This window comes from Pan paniscus, chromosome 1 (assembly GCF_029289425.2).
Source record: "Pan paniscus chromosome 1, NHGRI_mPanPan1-v2.0_pri, whole genome shotgun sequence".
Taxonomy (NCBI): Eukaryota; Metazoa; Chordata; class Mammalia; order Primates; family Hominidae; genus Pan; species Pan paniscus.
The window spans coordinates 183,005,139-183,024,853 of NC_073249.2; the positions used below are offsets into that span (position 1 = coordinate 183,005,139).

The 19,715-nt window shown below is 41.9% G+C and overlaps 1 protein-coding gene across 13 annotated transcripts in view; it reads right to left on the reverse strand.

The window, feature by feature from the left end:
* Positions 1-19,715, reverse strand: part of ST3GAL3 (ST3 beta-galactoside alpha-2,3-sialyltransferase 3) — a 225,948-nt gene that overhangs the window by 126,626 nt on the left and 79,607 nt on the right. For 8 of the 13 annotated variants that reach the window (XM_034963208.3, XM_034963213.3, XM_034963197.3 and 5 more), the window contains exon 3: positions 12,681-12,728. The exons of the other annotated variants lie outside the window; for them this stretch is intronic. In XM_034963208.3, the coding sequence (XP_034819099.1) occupies positions 12,681-12,728 (48 nt within the window). The remainder of the gene's footprint in view (positions 1-12,680; positions 12,729-19,715) is intronic. 13 annotated transcript variants of the gene reach the window in all.

Here is a 19,715-nt window from a genome sequence, read left to right on the forward strand (position 1 = left end):
CTTCCTCTCCCTCTCCTTCTCCTCGCCTGCCATCTTCGACTGCAGTGATTCCCTTGCTCTGGCCCTTCCTGGCTCCCAGCCTATCTGATTACATCACTGTCACCTGCCCACAGCGAGCCTCCTCTGGCTCTTCTTAGGCGCAACTAACTGTCTGCCACACTGTTTATTTAATGCCCTTCACACCTTCTATTTTCTGGGTTTTGCTTTGGGGTTCCCTTTTAAGAACTCCCAGTTTGCCAAGGCAGTTCCCTCCCATCATGTATAAAGGCCTGAAATTTAACCCTCTCCACAAAGACTTCCTGAGTCACCTGAGTCACTGGCGTCTGTCTGCTCCATCTCAACCAAGGTCTTCACCTGACAAGCACTTTACTCTCAGCCCCAGCCTCATAGTCATGTTACTGATTATTCAATCTGTGTGTGGCCCCTCACAGAGTTCCCTGACTAGCAGGAAAATTTAAGCATCATCTTTAGGAAGTGTAAATGAGAAAAGAAAGCAATCAGGAAGGCATAGGCATTATGCTCCAGGAATACAGGAGCAGAGCTTCTCTACTGCTGGGGTTGGGCAAGGTTACAGATCCCAGCGCATCTCCTTTATACAAATGTGTTCTTAGAGTTGCATGTGAATTTGCCTTATACAGAGGAACTGCTATTTTGAGTATACCAACACTTCAGGGACTATTCACCTCTCAGGTAGTGGCATGAAAGTCTGGGTCTCACCAGCAGCCCAATGATCCCAGAACTGTACAAAGAACAGAACACTCTAGGAATCCCAGGCCAGCCAGGCACAATATGCACTCATATTCCAGCTCTCCTAGCACCTGAAGATACTCTCCTCCCCAGGTATGAAAGCAGAAAGCCAGCAGAAGTGTTTAGTCTGATGGCTTAGGCTTCCTGCTTTGGCCAGGCTGGAAAGCCCAGGATTACAAAAATCACTGACCAAGGAGCACGTGTGTCTCTGCCCAGCTCCAGGTGGGGAGTGACATGGCTGATGCAAATCCCTGACCTTCCCCTCCTGCACGTGCACCAAGTCAGAGGTGTGAATGCACAAAGTGCTTTTTCAGATGTCTTTGAAATTAACCATTAACTCTTCCATTGCCGCCTTAAAGGAATAAGTCAGTCTAGATGTCATAGCAAAAGATTCATATAACTTGTTGGATGAACACTGGAACACAGATGTAAACTCTTAAAAGGTTCAGAAACTGGACATAAACAAAAGGATCCCATGTATTAAAGTGTGAATACATGTAATAATGAAACCTTGTTACACATAAAGCAAAATTAACAGAACTAAAAGAAAACTACACCGTTGGTCTACCATCATAAACCACTGAAAAATCAGGCTCACAAAGTCTGTGAGAATTCAGAAGATTTGAACAGAACAATTACTAAATTTAAACTAACAGACATACAGAGAACCTTACATCCAACAAATGGTAAATGCACATTCCTTTTTTTTTTTTTGAGGTGGGATCTTGCTATGCTGTCCAGGCTGGATTCAAACTGCTGGGCCCAAGTGATCCTCCCACCTCAGCCCGAGTAACTGGGACTATAGGTGCGTACCACTGTGCCTGGCCTACAAGACATGTAGGGAGCATTTACAAAACCCGACCAGGCTAAGCACGGTGGCTCATGCCTGTAATTCCAGCATTTTGGGAGGCCAAGGCGGGTGGATCACAAGGTCAGGAGTTCAAGACCAGCCTAGCCAATACAGTGAAACCCCGTCTCTACTAAAAATACAAAAATTAGCCAGGTGTGGTGGCACGTGCCTGTAGTCCCAGCTACTTGGGAGGCTGAGGCAGGAGAATCGTTTGAACCCGGGAGGTGGAGGCTGCAGTGAGCCAAGATGGCGCCATTGCACTGGGCGACAGAGTGAGACTCTGTCTCAAAAACAAAAACAAAACAAAACAAAAACCAACCAATTGTGAGGCCATAACATAGGGTCAGCCTCCAACTCTTAATTTAAAATTTAAGTATTGAGAAGCTATCGCATGGAATAACATTTTATTGCCGGCAACAAAATACTGTCAGTTATTTCCCTTGAAGTGATAATGCTCACTTTCATTACTGAGAAAATGTCTGCCAAATTCCAAAGTCTGAAAAACCACAGTCTGTCAACTGTACTTTCAAGTAAAAATTATGTTCCATGAAAAATGTTGCATGAAAAACTCATGGAGCAGAGTGTTGCCCAAGAGGCTGCTGGTCAGTGGCAGGCCGGCCAGGTGAGGACTCCCAGGGGAGCACAGCTCCAGGTGAAGGGCAACACACCTGTTCTCACATATTGGGTAATATCGCTGCTTATGTGCATTGAATGTAGCCTTTTATGATCTCCAACCAACTCCAGGGTGACTGCTCTAAGAATTCATATACATTTTGCAATAGAGCTTCACGCTATTTTGAAATACCTGATACAAAAAAGTGAGATTAGATTTGAAATCCATTTGTTCTAACTGAAGAAATTTCAACCTTACAATTTTGATTAAGGAAAAGGAAGAGCTGTTGGATTTTTAAAATATAATTTCAACTGCTGTAAACATCTGAGTAAGTATAAAAATGATTTTATATTTTTGTCAGTTATTTGTGTGAGTTTTTGATGATAACTGAGTATTTTTTAAGAGAGTATCATTAAAAAGCCTTGACAGGAGTTATGTGAAGCCTTCCCAGACAAAACTCCTGAATAAAAATTTATGAACACTGAAACAAGCTCTAGTTTTTAATTAAAAACTTGAAAAGATTTTTATGGTATAGCAATTCAATATTTAATAAATTTCTTAATACTTTGTGTTTCATTTTGCTCATCATAGTTCTTTTTGGTTTGTTTGTTTGTTTGAGACAGGGTCTCACTCTGTCGCCCAGGCTGGAGTGCAGTGGTGCAAACTCGGATCGTCCCACTCTTGACCTCCTGGGCTCAGGTGACCCTCCCATCTCAGCCTCCTGAGTAGTTTGGACTAAAGGCGCAATGCTGCTGGGACTATAGGTGCAATGCTGCTGGGACTATAGGTGCAATGCCACCACGCCTGGCTAATTTTTTATTTTTTTGTAGAGACAGGTTTCACCATGTTGCCCAGACTGGTCTCAAACTCCTGGGCTCAACTGATCCTCCTGCTTTGGCCTCCCAAAGTGCTGGGATTACAGGTGTGAGCCACCATACCTGGCCTGTTCATCACAGTTCTGTAATATTAAAAAAAAAAATCACAAATGTTTTCACAACGCCCTATGTAGACAACTCCAAGTCCTCTCCTATTTGTCCTAGTATAGCACATAAGTATTACTTCCTACCTACATTCTGATGTGCAGTTGGGAGCACCAGGCTGTGCAGTCACATCCTGTTCCAGGACAAAAGAGAGAGCTTCTTGAAGGTTCCTGAAGCCAGGTGTCCTACTGTAGCCTCACCTTCAGGCTACTGAGCCCCAGAATGGAATTTCAAGGAATACGGTTGTACATGATGAGCCTAACATGCTACTGGCATTTTCGTTGTGAGTGACCCACTTCCTTTTTTCATTGTAATGAACCACCACAAATTCCAGTCAGCTGTCACTGTACCTGGCACAAAGAAGATGCTTATTAAATGACTGCTACTGATGACAACTACAAATATTGCCCATGAACACCAATTTAAGGAGCATTATTGAGGTATATAAAGTTTGGTATTTTATGGGATAAAAACATGAACTTGGTTCTATCAGAAATTGCCGTGCTTTGAATTATAATTCACAAAGCCACATAGGCAGGATAGTCCATGAGGCAAGAAAACTCCATTTACCCAGAGAAGCAGCTCTGCTGCCAGATCTTCTTTAAAGTGGTCTTTGGCTCCAATCTCTGGGCTATGATGAATTGCTAAGTACAAAGGGAATGGCAGTAAATGGAATGAGGACCTACCCTAGCCAAAACAGCTCTATCATTTCTTAAGAAATGTCACTGTATAATCTCTAAAAAAAAGTCATGGGGTGTATTAAACATATGTAATATATGCCATGGCTTAGGTGGAGGAAGAAGTTGGCAATAGTTCCAAATGGGCTGTCAGGGTTGCAGAATGAAGGGACTGAGAGGAACTACTATTTATTGAGCATCTTCCTTTGTATTCATGCTGTTCTCAGTACTGTCACCTATACAGCCCCATGAGGCAGGTACTATATTTTACAGATGAGGAAAGAGAGGTTTAGACAGGGGAGATACGTTCAAGATTCCCCAATCATGAAGTACGCTAGCAGGGATGCCGTGGAACCAACCCAGGGCTGATTCTTTCCTTTACGTTATGCCCACAATGACTCTCAGAGGAAACAAGAAAAGCAGACCCTCACATTAGCAGCACAGTTTCCATGACAGCAATGATGTACTATTACCTCCCATCTCCTGCCCCAGGGTGATGTCAGAAGGCCCTGGCCATACCACACATGAATTATGGGAGTCAAAAGAGGCCTGAGAAGGTCTGGCCAAAGTGCAAATAGCTCCCACATCATCTCAAGTCAGGGAAATAAACCACAACATGGGATCAATTAATCAAAGAGAAACTAAAAGGAAAAGCATTTTTCTAAAATAAACACAGAAAAGCCCACTGACCTAGACTAAATTAACTGATTCAGTAAAATAACTTAGAAGTTTACAAACTAAGATCCAATCTCAAATGGGTGTATGTTGGTGTGGGGGAGGTGAGAGGCCTAGTAGGAAGCTTCTGGTAACAGAGTCCCCTGTGACTATCAGGCCTCCATCTGAGCACAGCACAGCTCTTCTCCAACATGGCATACTGGGGGCCAAGGAAGCATGACATGTCCTTGGCCCCAGGTAAGAGAATCACAGGCTACAGAAGGAGCCCTGGAAGCCCCCTCCCACGGCAGCCAAAGATGTCACTGCACCCATCTATCTCTCTTCTGTCTTGGGAAAATAGCAGATATCTAGGGCTGAGTACTGCAGTGAATTTAATCCTATTCACAGCATCAACTGTGTCCGGGCCATCCCAGGGCATCTTGCACTAAGCTGCAGGAGGATTAGGAGGGACAGCATGTCAAAACAGCTGCTGGTACAGGAAATGGGAAAAAATGGCTCACTCTGCAGTTTGTATCTTAAACTTCACGGAGCTTACCACCTCATAGGATAGATAGGGCATAAATACTCACTGAAATGGTCTGAATGTTGGGTGTCCCCTGTGAATTCATGTGCTGGAACCTGATATCCAATGTGATAGTATTAAGAGGTGGGGCCTTTAGAAGGTAATTAGGTCATGAGGGCTCCACCCCCAGGATGGGATTGATATTTTTATCAGGGAGGGCTGAGGGAGCCTATTTGCCTCTTCTGTCTTGTTAGGACACACACAGAAGGTTCCATCTGTGAGGAATGGACCCTTTCCAAACACTGAATCTGCTGATGTCTTGATCTTGGACTTCCCAGCCTTCAGAACTGTGAGCAATAAATTTCTGTTGTTTATAAATTACCCAGTCTAAGGTATTTTTGTTATAGCAGCCCAAAGAGACTACGACAATCACAAAGCAATTATTAAACAAAATAAGAGAGAGCTCTACTCCCCAAACAAAAATAACTTAATTTTTTCCCAGTTATTAAAATAACATATGCTCAATACAAAAATCCAAATCCAAAACACTTACAAAGAATGAAGTAAGAACCATTTGAAACCCCTATTTACCTAGGGCTAACTGCTACAAATATTTTGGTGACTATTTTCCCAGAAATCTCTCTTTCCATAAATACTGTATATGTATGAACGTACATACTTAATTTTACCTACACTTGGCCTTAATATGCATGCTGTTTGTTTGTTTTGTTCACTCAACAATATCCTCGACATCTTCTGTGTCAATAAAAGTAAAACTGCATCATCATTTTAAATGACTGCAGTTACTCCAATGAATGGATATGCCATTATTTATTTGACCTCAAGCACTCCTTAATTAGTGAATATTATTGTTCCTAATTTTCTATTCTTTAACACCTATTTATTTAACACTTACTTAGCACCTATTATGTGCCAGACGCATTCTAAATACCGGTGATACAGTGATGAACAAAACAGACCAAGTCCTTGGCCAAAATGAAGCCTACATTTTAGTGGGAGAGACTGACAGTGTGCAAGTAAATAAGTAAATAGTTTGAAGGAAGGAGGCATGCTAAGAAAAACTGAAGACATACTTTTTTAGAGAAGGACTGGTTAGAGGAGTGGACTACTTTAGATGAAGTGGTCTGGGAAGACCTTCTGGCGGAGGTGACAGTGGGACAGAGGCCTGAAGACAGCAACGCAAAGCAGGAGGTAAGAACAGTCTAGGAAGTGGGAACAGCAAGCACAAAGACCCTGAGGCAGGAAAGGACCTGACATCCTCAAGGAGCCACAGGCATGCCAATGTAGCGTGAGGGCAGTGGGCTGAGGGCAAATGAACTACAGGGAAATTGGAGAGGTTAAGTAGGACTCAGGAAGGAGGGACAAGTTTGGATTTTATTGTAAGTGTATTGTAAGGTCACTGGAGAGGCTTCAGTGGTAACAAGACAGGATCCGATTTATGTTTCTGGAAGATTACTCTGGCTACAAGGTACAGAAGGCAATAAGCGGCACAGACAGGCCAGTCAGGAGATGTTTCTAGTCTAGGGAAGAGAAGATGGTACCTTGGGCAGTGGTGCTAGAAAGAAGCGGCTAGAAAGAACACATTGTGAAGACAGGAAAGGGGGAGAGGGTAAAGGAAGAGGAACAATCAGGGTGATTCGAGGTTTGCAGCCTGAACTTTCAGTTGTGTAGATGGGGAAGAAAAAGTGGGAGAGGAACTAGTTTCAGCATACAGGTCCTATATATGTTTCATCAGATTTATATATAAGCATTTACACATAAGTATTTGGTTTCGGGAAGCTGCTATGTGTTTTAAATTTTGGTTTTCAACTGTTCATTGCTAGTACTTAAAAACATGATGAACTTCTGTGTTTTGACCTCGTATCCTGTCATCTTGCTAAACTCAGTTATTAGTTCTAGGAATATTTTTGTAGATTCCTTGGGATTTCCTATGTAGGCAATCATGTCATCTATGAAAACGGTTAATTTTGTTTCTTCCTTTCCATTCTGTATCCTTTTTATTGCTTTATTACATTGACTAGACCTTCCAGAAGTGTTTCCTGATGTTAGGGGGAGAGCAGTCTTTTACCATAAAGTATGATGTTTGCTGTAGGTTTTTGTAGATGGCCGATGTCAGGCTGAAGAAGTTCCTTTCTATGTTTGCTGAGCGTTTTTATCATAAATAGATGTTGAATTCTGTCAAATGCGTTTTCTTCATCAATTAATGAGACCATGCAGTTTTTTTTCTTTAGACAGTTAATACGGTGGATTATATTGATTTTTTCATTGTTGAACCAGCCTTCCATTCCCAGGATAAACCACACTTGGTCACCAAATTTGGGACATTTTAGCCATTGTTTCTTCAAAAATTTCATATGGAACTCTGAAGACACGAATGATAAATCTAGTATTGTGCCACAAGTCACTAGGCTCTGTTCAACTTTTAAAAGATTTTCTCTGTTGTTCCAATTGGATAGTTTTATTGCTTTATTTGGTTCTTCTTTATATTTTCTTCCTCTTTTTTTGTTTGCTAAGACCTTCATTTAAAAAAATCTTTAATAATTTTAAATTTTTTTAGAGATAGGGTCTCACTGTCACCTAGGCTGGAGTGCAGAGTGCACCTAGGCTGGTGTGATCATAGCTAACTGCAGCCTTGAATTCCTGGGCTCAAGTGATCCTCCTGCCTCAGCCTCCCAAGTAGCTGAGACTACAGGTGTGTGCCACCATGCCTGGCTAATATTCTTCTTTAATTTTGTAGAGAAGAGTTCTCTGCAATGTTGCCCAGGCTGGTTTCAAACTCCTAGTCTCAAGTGATCCTTCTGCCTCAGCCTCCCAAAGTGTTGGGATTACAGGCATGGGCCACTGCACCTAACCTTTACTTTTTTTGCAAAGATTTTCTAGTTTTCTATTCATTTCAACAGATTTTGCCTTTACTTTGGGGAGCATTTTTATCATAGCTGTTTAAAAAGTCTTTGTTAGATTATTCAAACATCTGTGTCACCTCAGCACTGGCATTGGTTGATTAACTTTTCCCATGCAAGTTCAAATTTTCCTGGTTCTTCATTTTGGTTCATATCTGGGATATTCTGAATCTTATTATGAGACTCTACATCTTGTTTAAATCCAGTGGAGAATGTTCATATTTTTGTTTTAGCAGACAATCGACCAGGTTGGGTTCGGGCAGCAAATTCCAACTAGCCTTCTGTGGGTTGTGGTTTCAACATCAGTTCCATTTTCAAAGCCTGTTCAGAAGAGTCCTCTGTGTGTGCATCCAGTCTGGGACTTGGGCAGTGGTCTGTCCCTTAGGTCAGTTCTGAAAGTCTTTGGTATGTTGTTTAGAATCAGATGCATACATGCACAGCTTGGGTTATCCTGAAGTCCATAAATAACTTAAAGGGGTTGCTTTCCTGAGCTCCCTTTCCCTTTGCTTTCTCTTTCCTGCCTTCTGGTTTCTTGTGACTCCCCTTCCTGGGCCTCTGGCCAGAAAGCTGGGGCTTTAATTACCACATTATGCCATGAATTTTCTGAACTGCACTCAAATCTGGGGCCAAGCAGCAGGAAGGCAAAGACAGAAAACAAGCAACCAAAATTGCACCCCATCCTCTTGGGACTATAGCTCCTCTGATCAGAGAGGAAAGTTCCTCTCTCTCAGTTTTAGGTGCTTGAAGGGCCTACTGCTGGCACTCTCCCAACCACCATCACTGTGGGATTGCCTGGGGGCTGGGGCATGAGGGAACAACTCTTGGGATATCCCCCTCTGTCTGAGCCTTGGGAGCCCTTTTCCCACCCCAGAGCTTTAACTAGAGGTCTTTTCCTGAAGCTGTTTGTGCCTTGGTGTCCATTGCTGGGGTTTGGGGTGCCTTGAGTCCAAGACATGGGACACTGAAGGGAAAATAGGAAACTCACTGCCAGTTCAGTAATACATTGAATTCTGGTATTCTTCCCCTATCTGTCTGCTACTATTTATGTTTCAGAGTCCTCAAACTGCTATTAAATGCATTCTGAACAGGCCTTTAGCTGCATTCAGAGATAGAGTGAGTGTGCTCACTCTGTCTTATCTGGAACTGGAAACTTTTTCTTACTTTTAAGTACCTACACTAACAGAAAGAAAGTCAAATAGGGATTAATTCCAAAGTTATCCTGCTAAAGTTCTAAAACGTTTTTGGCGATGTGGTATGCCCAGCGCTTTGTAAATTCTCTCCAAATAAAACAGTAAAGTGGCCACTGTGAAGACCTCTGCCCAGCTCTTGCCTGGTACCATTCCCTTTTAGGCTTGATGCAAAGCAGGAGATAGCAAAACTATTGGCCTCTTGCAAATATTCCATGAGAGCATGAATAAGGCAGAACTAGGTGTCGAAGCTGGTAGGTGTTGTCGGGAAAACTGAAGGCTAGGTAAACTGAAAACCAGTTATAATTTGAGGCTGACTCTGAATCAACTTGATCTATCTTCCACTAAGAGGGAATCAGTGGAAAAATGTCTGAATTCTCATTCTTTGCCAGCCTTCACTGAGAACCTTGTACAAACCTGGGAGGCTTATTGCCATGGTCCATAGTTATTTGCAGATTAAGCCCAAGATCTTTTTATAACTCCAAGGGAGATGGAGGTGAGAACCAAAATCCCCTTGAACATTATTAGCTGTACGTTGAGGTTTTATGTACTTTTCTATATATTTGCTATATTTTACATTTTTAATACAAAGCACAGCTAGTGAGTTACTGTAAAATGGACACCTATAAAACCCCTTCAGGTCACTAAAAATAATATATCAACACACTAGAAGCCCCCCTGTGCCCATCCCTCAACATACCCCCTTGAATACCACCATCTAGCTATTATAGAATTCAATTCCTTGCTTTTCTTTATAGTTTTAATACTGAATTATGTATCTAAAAGCAAATATGGTTTAATTTCATTTGTTTTTGAACTTTTTATGAAAGGATAAACACAGTATGTACTGTTTTGTCTGACTTCTTTCACCCAATAATATGTCTTTAATATTTATCCATATTGTTGCATCTGGCTATGGTTTGCTCATTTTTACTGTTCCCTATGAATATAATACAATTTGCATAGTCATTCTACTGTTGTTAGGTATTTGGATTGTTTTTGGTTTTTGACAATTATGAACAATGTTCTTATAAACATTCTTATACACATATCTTGCATATATATGTCCTGTTATGTATAAGCATCCATTTCTGCAGATAATATACCTAGAGGAAGAATTGCTAAGTCACCAGGTATGTGTATATCCAAATTTAGCTAGATACTGCCACAGTTTATTCCACAGTGGTTGTACCAAATTATGCTCCAACAAGTAGAAAATCAGAGTTTCCACTGCACCACATCCTTATCAACATTGGAATTGTCAAGCTTTTCAAGTTTTGCCATTTGGTAGATGTGTATTGATATCTCATTGGGATTCTAATTTGCATTTTGCTGAGTACTAATACAATCAAACACCTTTTCATAGGTTTATTGGCCATTTGGACTTCCTCTTTTGTGAAATGCCTGTTCAAGTCTTGCTCATTTCTGTAATGAGTTGCTCCTTTATTCCTATTGACTTCTGTCGTTCTTTGTTCTGGAAACAAGCGTTTTGTTGATTATTTGTGTTGTAAAGATATTTTTTTCACTCTGGATTTCCTTTCACTCTCTCTCTTTTTTCCTTCTTTTTTTTTTTTTTTTTTTTTTTTTCCAGAGACAGGGTCTCACTGTGTCACCCAGGTTGGAGTGCAGTGGTGCAATCATAGCTCATTGCAGCCTCTAACTCCTGGGCTCAAGTGATCCTCCTGCTTAGCATCCTGAGTACCTCAGACTACAGGCACACGCCACCGTGCCCTTACTATTTTAAAAAAATTTTTGTAGAGTTGGGGGTCTCACTGTGTTACCCAAGCTGGTCACAAATTCCTGGCCTCAAGCTGTCCTCCTGTCTCAGCCTCCCAAAGTGCTGAGATTACAGGTGTGAGCCACTATGCCCATCCAGCCTGCCTTTTCACTCTCTTAATAGGGTCTTTAGATTAATAGAAGTTCTTAACTTTTATGTAATAAAATGACCAATCTTTTACTATACAAATAGATGCAAGTTTTGGATCCATTTAAGAACTCTTTCTGTCTGTCCACTCTACCTTAAAGTGACTTCTCATAGCCTCAGCATTTTGGTGGGAAGCACACAAGGTATGAGATAGAAAGATGCTAAGGGAGAGAGGATGGGCTCTAGAGTTAGACAGATATGAATGGCCGTGAACAGGTTACTTCATGTCTTTGAGCCTTAGCTTCTTTATCTATAATTAAAGATATCAAAGCTGTTGTAAGGAGATCTAGTATTTGATAGCACAGCAGAGTGATTATAGTCAACAAAAATTTATTGTGTATTTTGAAATAATTAAAAGAGTGTAATTGAAATGTCTGTAACACAAATAAACCGTAAATGCTTCAGATAATGGATACCCCATTTGCCCTGATGTGATTATTACTCATTGTATGCCTGTATCAAAACATCTCATGTACCCTATAAATATATACACCCACTATGTACCCATCCATAAACATTAAAAATAAAAAAAATAATAAAAAGCGATTGTAAGAGATAGCTGAGAGGTGTATAAAGCACTCAGCACAGTGCTGGCACACAGTAAAACAGGCAGACCCTCAGTAAATAGTGGTGGCTGTGATCATATTCTCTGAACGTCTTTCCTCTTGTCCACTCTACTACAACTGCCTGACCCTCATGGCTGTTTTGTGAATCATCAATCTACCACATCTAAGGACGGCAAAATGAATTAACTGCCCTCAACAGGCCAGCAGTCTCCCTGGCATTCACTGGCAGTACCCATGGTATGAGGCCCACCTGACTTTACCTAAAAACACAGAGATACTCTTCCCTCAAAGTCACGTCATTCTGAGGCTCCCATAGGGACCCAATGGCAGCAAGCTGAGGAATCAAAGTAGTCTCTTCCCACTTCCTGTCAACAGGCACAGTGATGTGGAACAGGTAAACTGCCCTAGACATGGCAGAGCCAGGCTCCACTGGGTCTGGGTGAATTTGGGGCAGGTGTGCTGATCTGTGTGTCCTGCACTGTAAACAGGGAAGAGAAGGAGTGTGTCCACCTACATGCATTTTGGCATGAGTACACAGTACAGTGTGGTACCCCTCTCCTGGAAGAGGTCTGTATTTGAATATACGGGGTGTGCATGTAAACATGCAATGGAGTGTATGTCCTCAGGAAACTGGGATGCTCCCACCAGCCCAGCATTCTAGTAGAGAGCCCTGATGGTTATCTGCTCCAGCATTCCCACAGCCTGGGGTCTTTCAATGCCCTCTGCCCCACCTTCTGAGACAGGATATATGCACAGAAAACAGACATCCTTTTATATGACTCTTGACAACTCTGAATGAAGACGGAGCATCTACTGCAACTCCTCTGTGCACACTTTTAAAGTAACTGGAAAAGTTCTCTGGATATGTCCCCCTTCTGCTTCCCTGACCATAAAGTCTCTAGAAAGGCTTCTTGAGACTTCCCCCAATTCTGGGATATTCCATTGCCCTCCCCAGCAAACCCATACTTGATTAGGCTTCACAAAAAATATGGCTAATATTGAAGGCCAAAAAGATGATAGAGGGGGAAGAGTTGGTACCTGAGCCTAGTGTTTGTCCAGCGGAGTCAAAGGAAAGAACCACTGAATCTGCAACACAAGAGGACAAGTTCATTTCTTTCTCCTTCTTATAATAAAAAAGCAAGCTCCCACTGGCTCTGCCCAAACCCTCCCTCAAAGCAGAGTCAACTGGAAGGGAACTCAGTCGAACAGCCCAGCCTCCCAGGCCCATGCCCACCCATCCACTGAGCCAGGAGACCCTGCCCAGCCCAGTACCCCTTGCCTCCTGCCAGAGGGAGAGACGTCTCAAGGCAGGGACAGGCCCCAAATTCTTTAGAGGCATTTCTTGCCAGATTAGGGGACAAATTTACTTCTTTTTCTTTCTTCTAGTGAAAATGGAATTAAAACAAAGCAAAATAAAAGTTCCTTCCTGAATCTAGTTAAAGGCACTAACATTTCCCCTTTGATCTTGCCCTTTCTTCTACTTATATACTCAATTGTTCATTGTTTCTTCCCCAAAAAAGGCTTATAGTGGCCTATTGAAATTTACAATGTACACTAGAATTTTAAAATGAAGATGTCAAAGAAAGGAAAAAGACTATATAGTTGGGGAAATGTTAGTGCACAAAATGCATGCCATGAGTACCTATGCAAACACTGCAGGCAGAATCAGGGCCTGAGCCTTCAAACAGCCAAAGAAAAAAGGAAATGAACAGTTACAAGATTCAGTACCCACAAGGCATTCATTCATTCATTCATTCATTCATTCAATCAAATGTCCAATAAATATGCACTGGGCAACTGCTATGTGCAAGATACTATACTATGACTGAGATACAGCAGCAAACAGAAAAAGCATGGTCTCTATCCTTATTGATCTTTCTGCTATCAGTCTAGGAGAAAAAAATGTTACCAAAGAACAAACTATTTAACTAGAAACTGATAAAAGAGAAAAAAAGAAAGTGTTATGAAAGTTTATATTAGGAACTGGACTGAGTACAGAAGGGGAGTGGGTACTGGATAGGGAAGACATCTCTGAAGAAGTGACGCTTGAACTCATAGCTGAAGGATAAGTGAGGGTCAAACCCAACAAGAATGGAATGGGACATTCAAAGCAGAGGGAAGGCCATGTGTGAAGACCTGAGGCAAAACGGAGTCTGGTGCTCCAGAGCAACTGAAAGACCAAAACATAAAAGCAAATACTGTACAGTGATCAGAGAGAACTTTCTCTTGTGGGCCTTAGAAAAAGAGACGCCGGCCGGGTGCGGTGGCTCATGCCTGCAATCCCAGCACTTTGGGAGGCTGAGGTGGGTGGATCACGAGGTCAAGAGATCGAGACCATCCTGGTCAACATGGTGAAACACAGTCTCTACTAAAAATACAAAAAAAAAAATTAGCTGGGTGTGGTACGCGTGCCTGTAGTCCCGGCTACTTGGGAGGCTGAGGCAGGAGAAGCACTTGAACCTGGGAGGCGGAGGTTGCAGTCAGCCGACATCATGCCACTGGACTCCAGCCTGGTAACAGAGCAAGACTCCATGTCAAAAAAAAAAAAAAAAAAAAAAAAAGGAGACGCCGTATGATGTTGAAGATTGTATATTCTACATTTCTGTACTAAGCAGCTGTAAATCTTGTATGGCTGTTTCCTACAACATAAGCCAATGCCAAATGATGGCATAAATTAAACATAGAGTTCAATAAAAACAATTATAAGGGGCACCAAGATGATGTAAGGCCCAAGATAACCCAAGAAACCCCAGACTCAAAAGGGATCAGATTCCACAGACTTACTCCAAAGGAGTGTCAGCTGGATGCAAATGGCACCAGAGTCTAGAGCCACACCCCACCCAAACATTATGGGCATTTTCTCTCATTGCACATGGACATTCAACACAATAGTTATCATAACTGTACATAACATCTGTTCCCACTGCTAGGTTGTAAGTTTTATAAAGGCAGACACCAAATCTGCTTTATTCACTGCTACACCTGGCACTCAATATTTGCTGAATAACAATGTACAGAAAAATGAATGAATCACAAATCTTCAGACACTCTTTCATCAATATTTTTTTCTCACAACCATGTGTTTGCTAAGAACTGGGTGGCAGAGAGCTGGAGGATGTGGTTTCTGAGGCAGGTACTCTGTACTGCCAGTTAAAGATAGATCCATATGCTTTGAAATCTGCCAAGAAAAAGGTAGGGTTGCCACTTTTTTACAAAATGTAGAATCACAATCAGGACACTTGGCTGAACAGATAGGTGACCACCCTATCTCATACAATCAATGTCTAACTCTTATAAATTCTACTTTTTTTTTTTTTTTAATAGAGCCAGCCCTGTCCCCTGGGCTGGAGTGCAGTGGTGCAATTGTGGCTCACTGCAGCCTCTAATTCCTGGGCTCAAGTGATCCACTCACATCAGCCTCCTCAACAGCTAGGACTACAGGTGCATGTGCCACCCTGCCTGGCTAACTTTTCAATTTTTTTTAGAGATGAGCATCTTGCCATATTGCCCAGGCTGCTTTCAAATTCCTGGCCTCAAGTGATCCTCCTGCTTTGACGTCCCAAAATGTTGGGATTACAGGCACGAGCCATCATGCCTGGCCAATTCTACTTCTTTATCAGCATTTCTCACATTTATCTCCTCTCATTGAGAAGACTGACTCCTCCAACCCCTGCTTTTAAAAACAGCTTTATTGAGGTATAATTCACGTACCATGAAATTCACTCATATAAGTGTGCAATTCAATGATTTTTAGAAAATTAACAGAGCTCCATAACCATCATCACAATCCAGTTTAGAACATTCTCATCACTCCAGAAAGATCCCTCATGTCCATTCAGTCATTCCCTGCCCCAACCTCCAACCCCAGGAACCACCAAGTTACTTTCTGTCTATAGATTTGCTTTTCTGGACATCTGCCTATCATCTTTTGCTGGGACTGCTCTTATTGCCCCCAAAACACACCTCTGCCTCCAACATAGCCCATTTCCATCCATCCTTTCTACTGATTTCTCCAAAAAGTATAACAGATTGTGTCTCTGTTCTTTAATAAAACCCTTCAGAGGCTTCCTGCGGCCTGTAAGATAAAGTTCAAGCTCTGACATTCAATGTCTTTACCATTTGCCTCATTTACCACCTTGAGTTCCAGATATGCAAAATTACTTATATTTCCCAAGAGATGCATGCCTTCATGTCTTCAGACGTTGAACACATTGTCTTCTCTGCAGGTTTGCATTAAAAAAAAAAAAAAAACCTCCCACTCTTCCATTAAGACCAACTCAATTGACCCCTTCTTCTTGAAGACCTCTCTGATCAATTCTGCTCACTTACTTCTTTAGGCCATCACTGTACTTCTATTATGGCATTCATTATACTGCACTATAATCCTTGTTTGCTTTTCTTCTTCTTTCATTAAACTGTAAGTTCCCTGAAGACAAAGATTGTCTATTCATTTTGAGGCTTTGATGCCTAACTAATGACTGACACATACAAAGTGGTCAATATGTTTATTCAACTAAGAAATAAGCTAGTAAATATTCTTGCTTTCTTTCAAAGGTGATGTTATCTGAGTGATATTTTACAAGTGGGACGTAAAATCCATTCTGGGTATTGACTCCCATCAGTTCCAATCAGTCCTGAAGTGTGCTTGTCCTGTGAAGGTTCAGGGGTCCAAACCTGGCCTCACCCTAGGAAAATGAGTGCTCACACAAAGAGTCTCCGCAGAGGAGGAATAAGAAAAGCATCCTAAGAGTTTTCCAGGCGACAGATCACATTCCCCTGAAGAAGATTGGGAATGGAATTCTGAGGAGCTGACTGCCCGGATGAGCAACAATAAAAACAAGCATTTCAAATTTTTATTGCAGTTGACAAGTATTTTTCCAATTGCAATTTATCTTCTTTGTACTCACAAGCAGTCCTGATATAAAGTCTCTTTTAAACTTTTCAAATGACATGTACAGAAAAAAGGCTAAAAGTTAACTAAAAGACTAAAACTAATTAAGACTAAAAGAGACTAAAAACATGGTTGTCTCTGGGTGGCAGAATTATAGTAATGCTTATTCTCTGCATTTTTGTAAAATTTGTACAGTAAACATGTATTACTTGCATCGTTTGAGGGGACAAAAAGTTCAAAACAGAACTTCTGAATCCTGCTCTAGGATTTTAACCTCCAACTCACTGGTACCAATGCCAAAGGATGGCAGGTTCTTGAATGCCTTCATTATTCACTGTACATGCTGAAACGCTGTTGAGCTTTTCTCTTTAATTACTGAGGTCATCCTTATAGTTCATGATACTTAAATATACCCCACCAATATTAGTCTAAATGGACTGGGCTCTCCTTGCCCTTCTTTACTTCTCCCTCCTTCTCACAAATATTATCAAGTGGCTATTACGCGCCAGGCCCCATGGAGCCAAATTAGAGATAGCCTTTGCCTTCAAGCCAAGGAAGACAGACCACTTCATAAGCACTTAAGATAAAAATAAAGTGATAAGGGTAAGCATCAAACAGGTGACAGTCTACTGGAAAGAGTCAAAGTCTTTGCAAATATTATTTCCAATGGTAGCGGAATGCTCCTATGATCACACATTTTTAAACTTCAGAAGAGGCAAGTGAGAGGGCAGAAATTTTCAGAGGAAGTTAGTGACATATTCATGTTTTGTGTACGTTTTTTAATGAAATCTGCTGTGAGCATTAAAGGTTTGATGAATTTTGTTTTGATGAATTTTGCTTTGACTTCAGAAACAGTTTGGCCATTCATTATTTGTGATTTATTCTAAAGGATGTAAGATTATTTTAGTTATAAACCACTTTGACAGCTAACGGGAAAACTTAGTATTCAACAAATTGAGAAGTTTGCTTCGCAAGGAACAGAGCAAGAATATCCAGACTTCTCCCTCTCAGGCTAGCAAATATGTCATTTTTACTTCAGTCATCCCAGGCTCCAGCTGTTCCTGGCTCCCAGGCCAGAGGCAGCCATGTGGCCTGCCATACAAGTGACCAAACAGAATTCCAGACCAAAGTACAGCACAGCCTTGCTGCACATGACTTTGTTCAATGAGGAAACCTAGAATTTACTGGCAATCTTTTATTATAGTCAGATGTTTCCTGTGTCTGGTTTCTGAAGTGGAATAAAAGGAATCTAAAGGGAGTATGAAGAAGAATGGGGCTCAGTCTTTCTGCCATTGGACAAGTTTCCAGAGCACAAATGATGCAGCAAATGAGCTACCTTTTGGGGTATACTTATCTTCAGCCAATTACCATGTGTAAGCCTGAGAGACGTAAAAACGAACTAAAAGAAAATTGTTCCCTCAAGTAGCTCACAACCTAACAGGTAAAATAAAAATACATATAAAGCTAAACACAAGACACAGCCATGGGAAAACCAGTAACAAGGGAGATTTCACTGTTTATCAGTTTAACAGATGTTTACTGAGAAACTACGACACACTAGGCTTGAAAATACAGTGGTGAGTAAGAACAAAAATGTTCTTATTCTCAAGGAATTTTTGTTTTAGTCAGGGAGATACAAAACAACCAAACAAATGAAATGAACAAAATACTGAACAGTGATAAGCAGTACGAAGAATATTAAAGCATGTAACGGAGACCAAGGGTAGAGGTACAGGCAGTGTTAGACAGGGTGTTTCAGGAAGGCTTCTCTGAGGAGGTGGCACCCAGGCTGAGACCTGGAGACAGAAGCAAGCTAAGAAAAGATCAAGAGGAAGAGTTCCAGGCGGAAGGAAAAGCAAGTGCAGCAGCCCTGCTACATCTAAAGAAGAAGTCAGAAGGTCAGTGTTGCTGGCGCACAGAGCACAGAAAGCAGGAGGTGGGAAAACGAGGTCAGAGAGGAAGACAGGAGCCGCATCTGCAGGAGGGTGTACAGGCCGCAGAAAGATGTCTGTGTTCTATTTCATTAGCAATGAGAAGCCCTGCTTAAAACCCCGGGAATAACAGAGTCGGATTTATATTTTTAAATATAAACTTGGGCCATTATGTGGGAACTAAATTGATTATTCTGGCAACTGAGTAAAAGGTAGATTAGGGGAGAGAGACTGAAGACAGGGAGATCAATAAGGAGGAGACTCATGCAACCCTCTGGGTGAGAAGTGATGGTGGCCTGAACCGGGTCGATGGCAATGGGAATAGAGAAAAAAGGAGAAATGCCAAAAAAAAATGCTTAAAAGGGAAAACTTCAGGATGTAGTGACTGACGGGACATGAGTGAGACAGGAAGGGAAGAGAATGATATCCAGCTTGGGCTTGGGCAAATGGATGCTGACTGTTGCTTGATGGAAAGTAGGCTGCATCCTAACCACATGACCCTTCCTCTCCTCTGGCCACTGACAACTGGCCCATAGGCTCAAGGGAAGGTAATCCATAGACTCCTCATCCACCTAGAGGCAGATAGGGTCTCTCTTTTGGGAATTTAAATTGGGAAGTACAGACAGTTGGGGGATTGGTAGGAGACACAAGCAGACAAAGAAGTGTAGAGACTTGGATGCTGTAGGCTGCGCTAGATGCTGGGCCCTAGCGCCCACATTAGTGGCAGAGCAACAGAGCCAAGAGTCACAACCCTGCTGTTGAGGGCAGCAAGACAACTTTAGATTCAAAATGTTCTCCCTGTTCCAGTCTCTGTGAAAACCAGCTATCCCATGGATCATCTTTCCATGAGGCCTTGAGGTTTGGTTTTTCTTCAGTTCCCAGAAGGCCTTGCCTATAGTTGATACTCTTCATGTCTCTTGCTACATTGAAGCTGTCTGCAGTCTGAGCGGCCTCACCTCACCTTCCAGCACCATCCAGGCCTCTGCCTTCTGGATGGCTGTGTGAGGTGAACCTGTCACCAGGCTGGATCTGAGCAACACATGTCTCCTCCACAGGGTCTGAAGCTCAGAAGCAGAGGCTCCACTTGGACCACAGCTCTCAACTTTCTTCTCCAATCTAGCTTTATGAAAGAGCCCTTAACTTGGGAGGTTTAGCAGTCTGTTAACAGAACTGATACCTCAATGTTCACGTCGCCACCTGTTTCTTGTTTTTTAGTCTCTCAACTGTTTAGATCCTGGAAGGATCTAACCC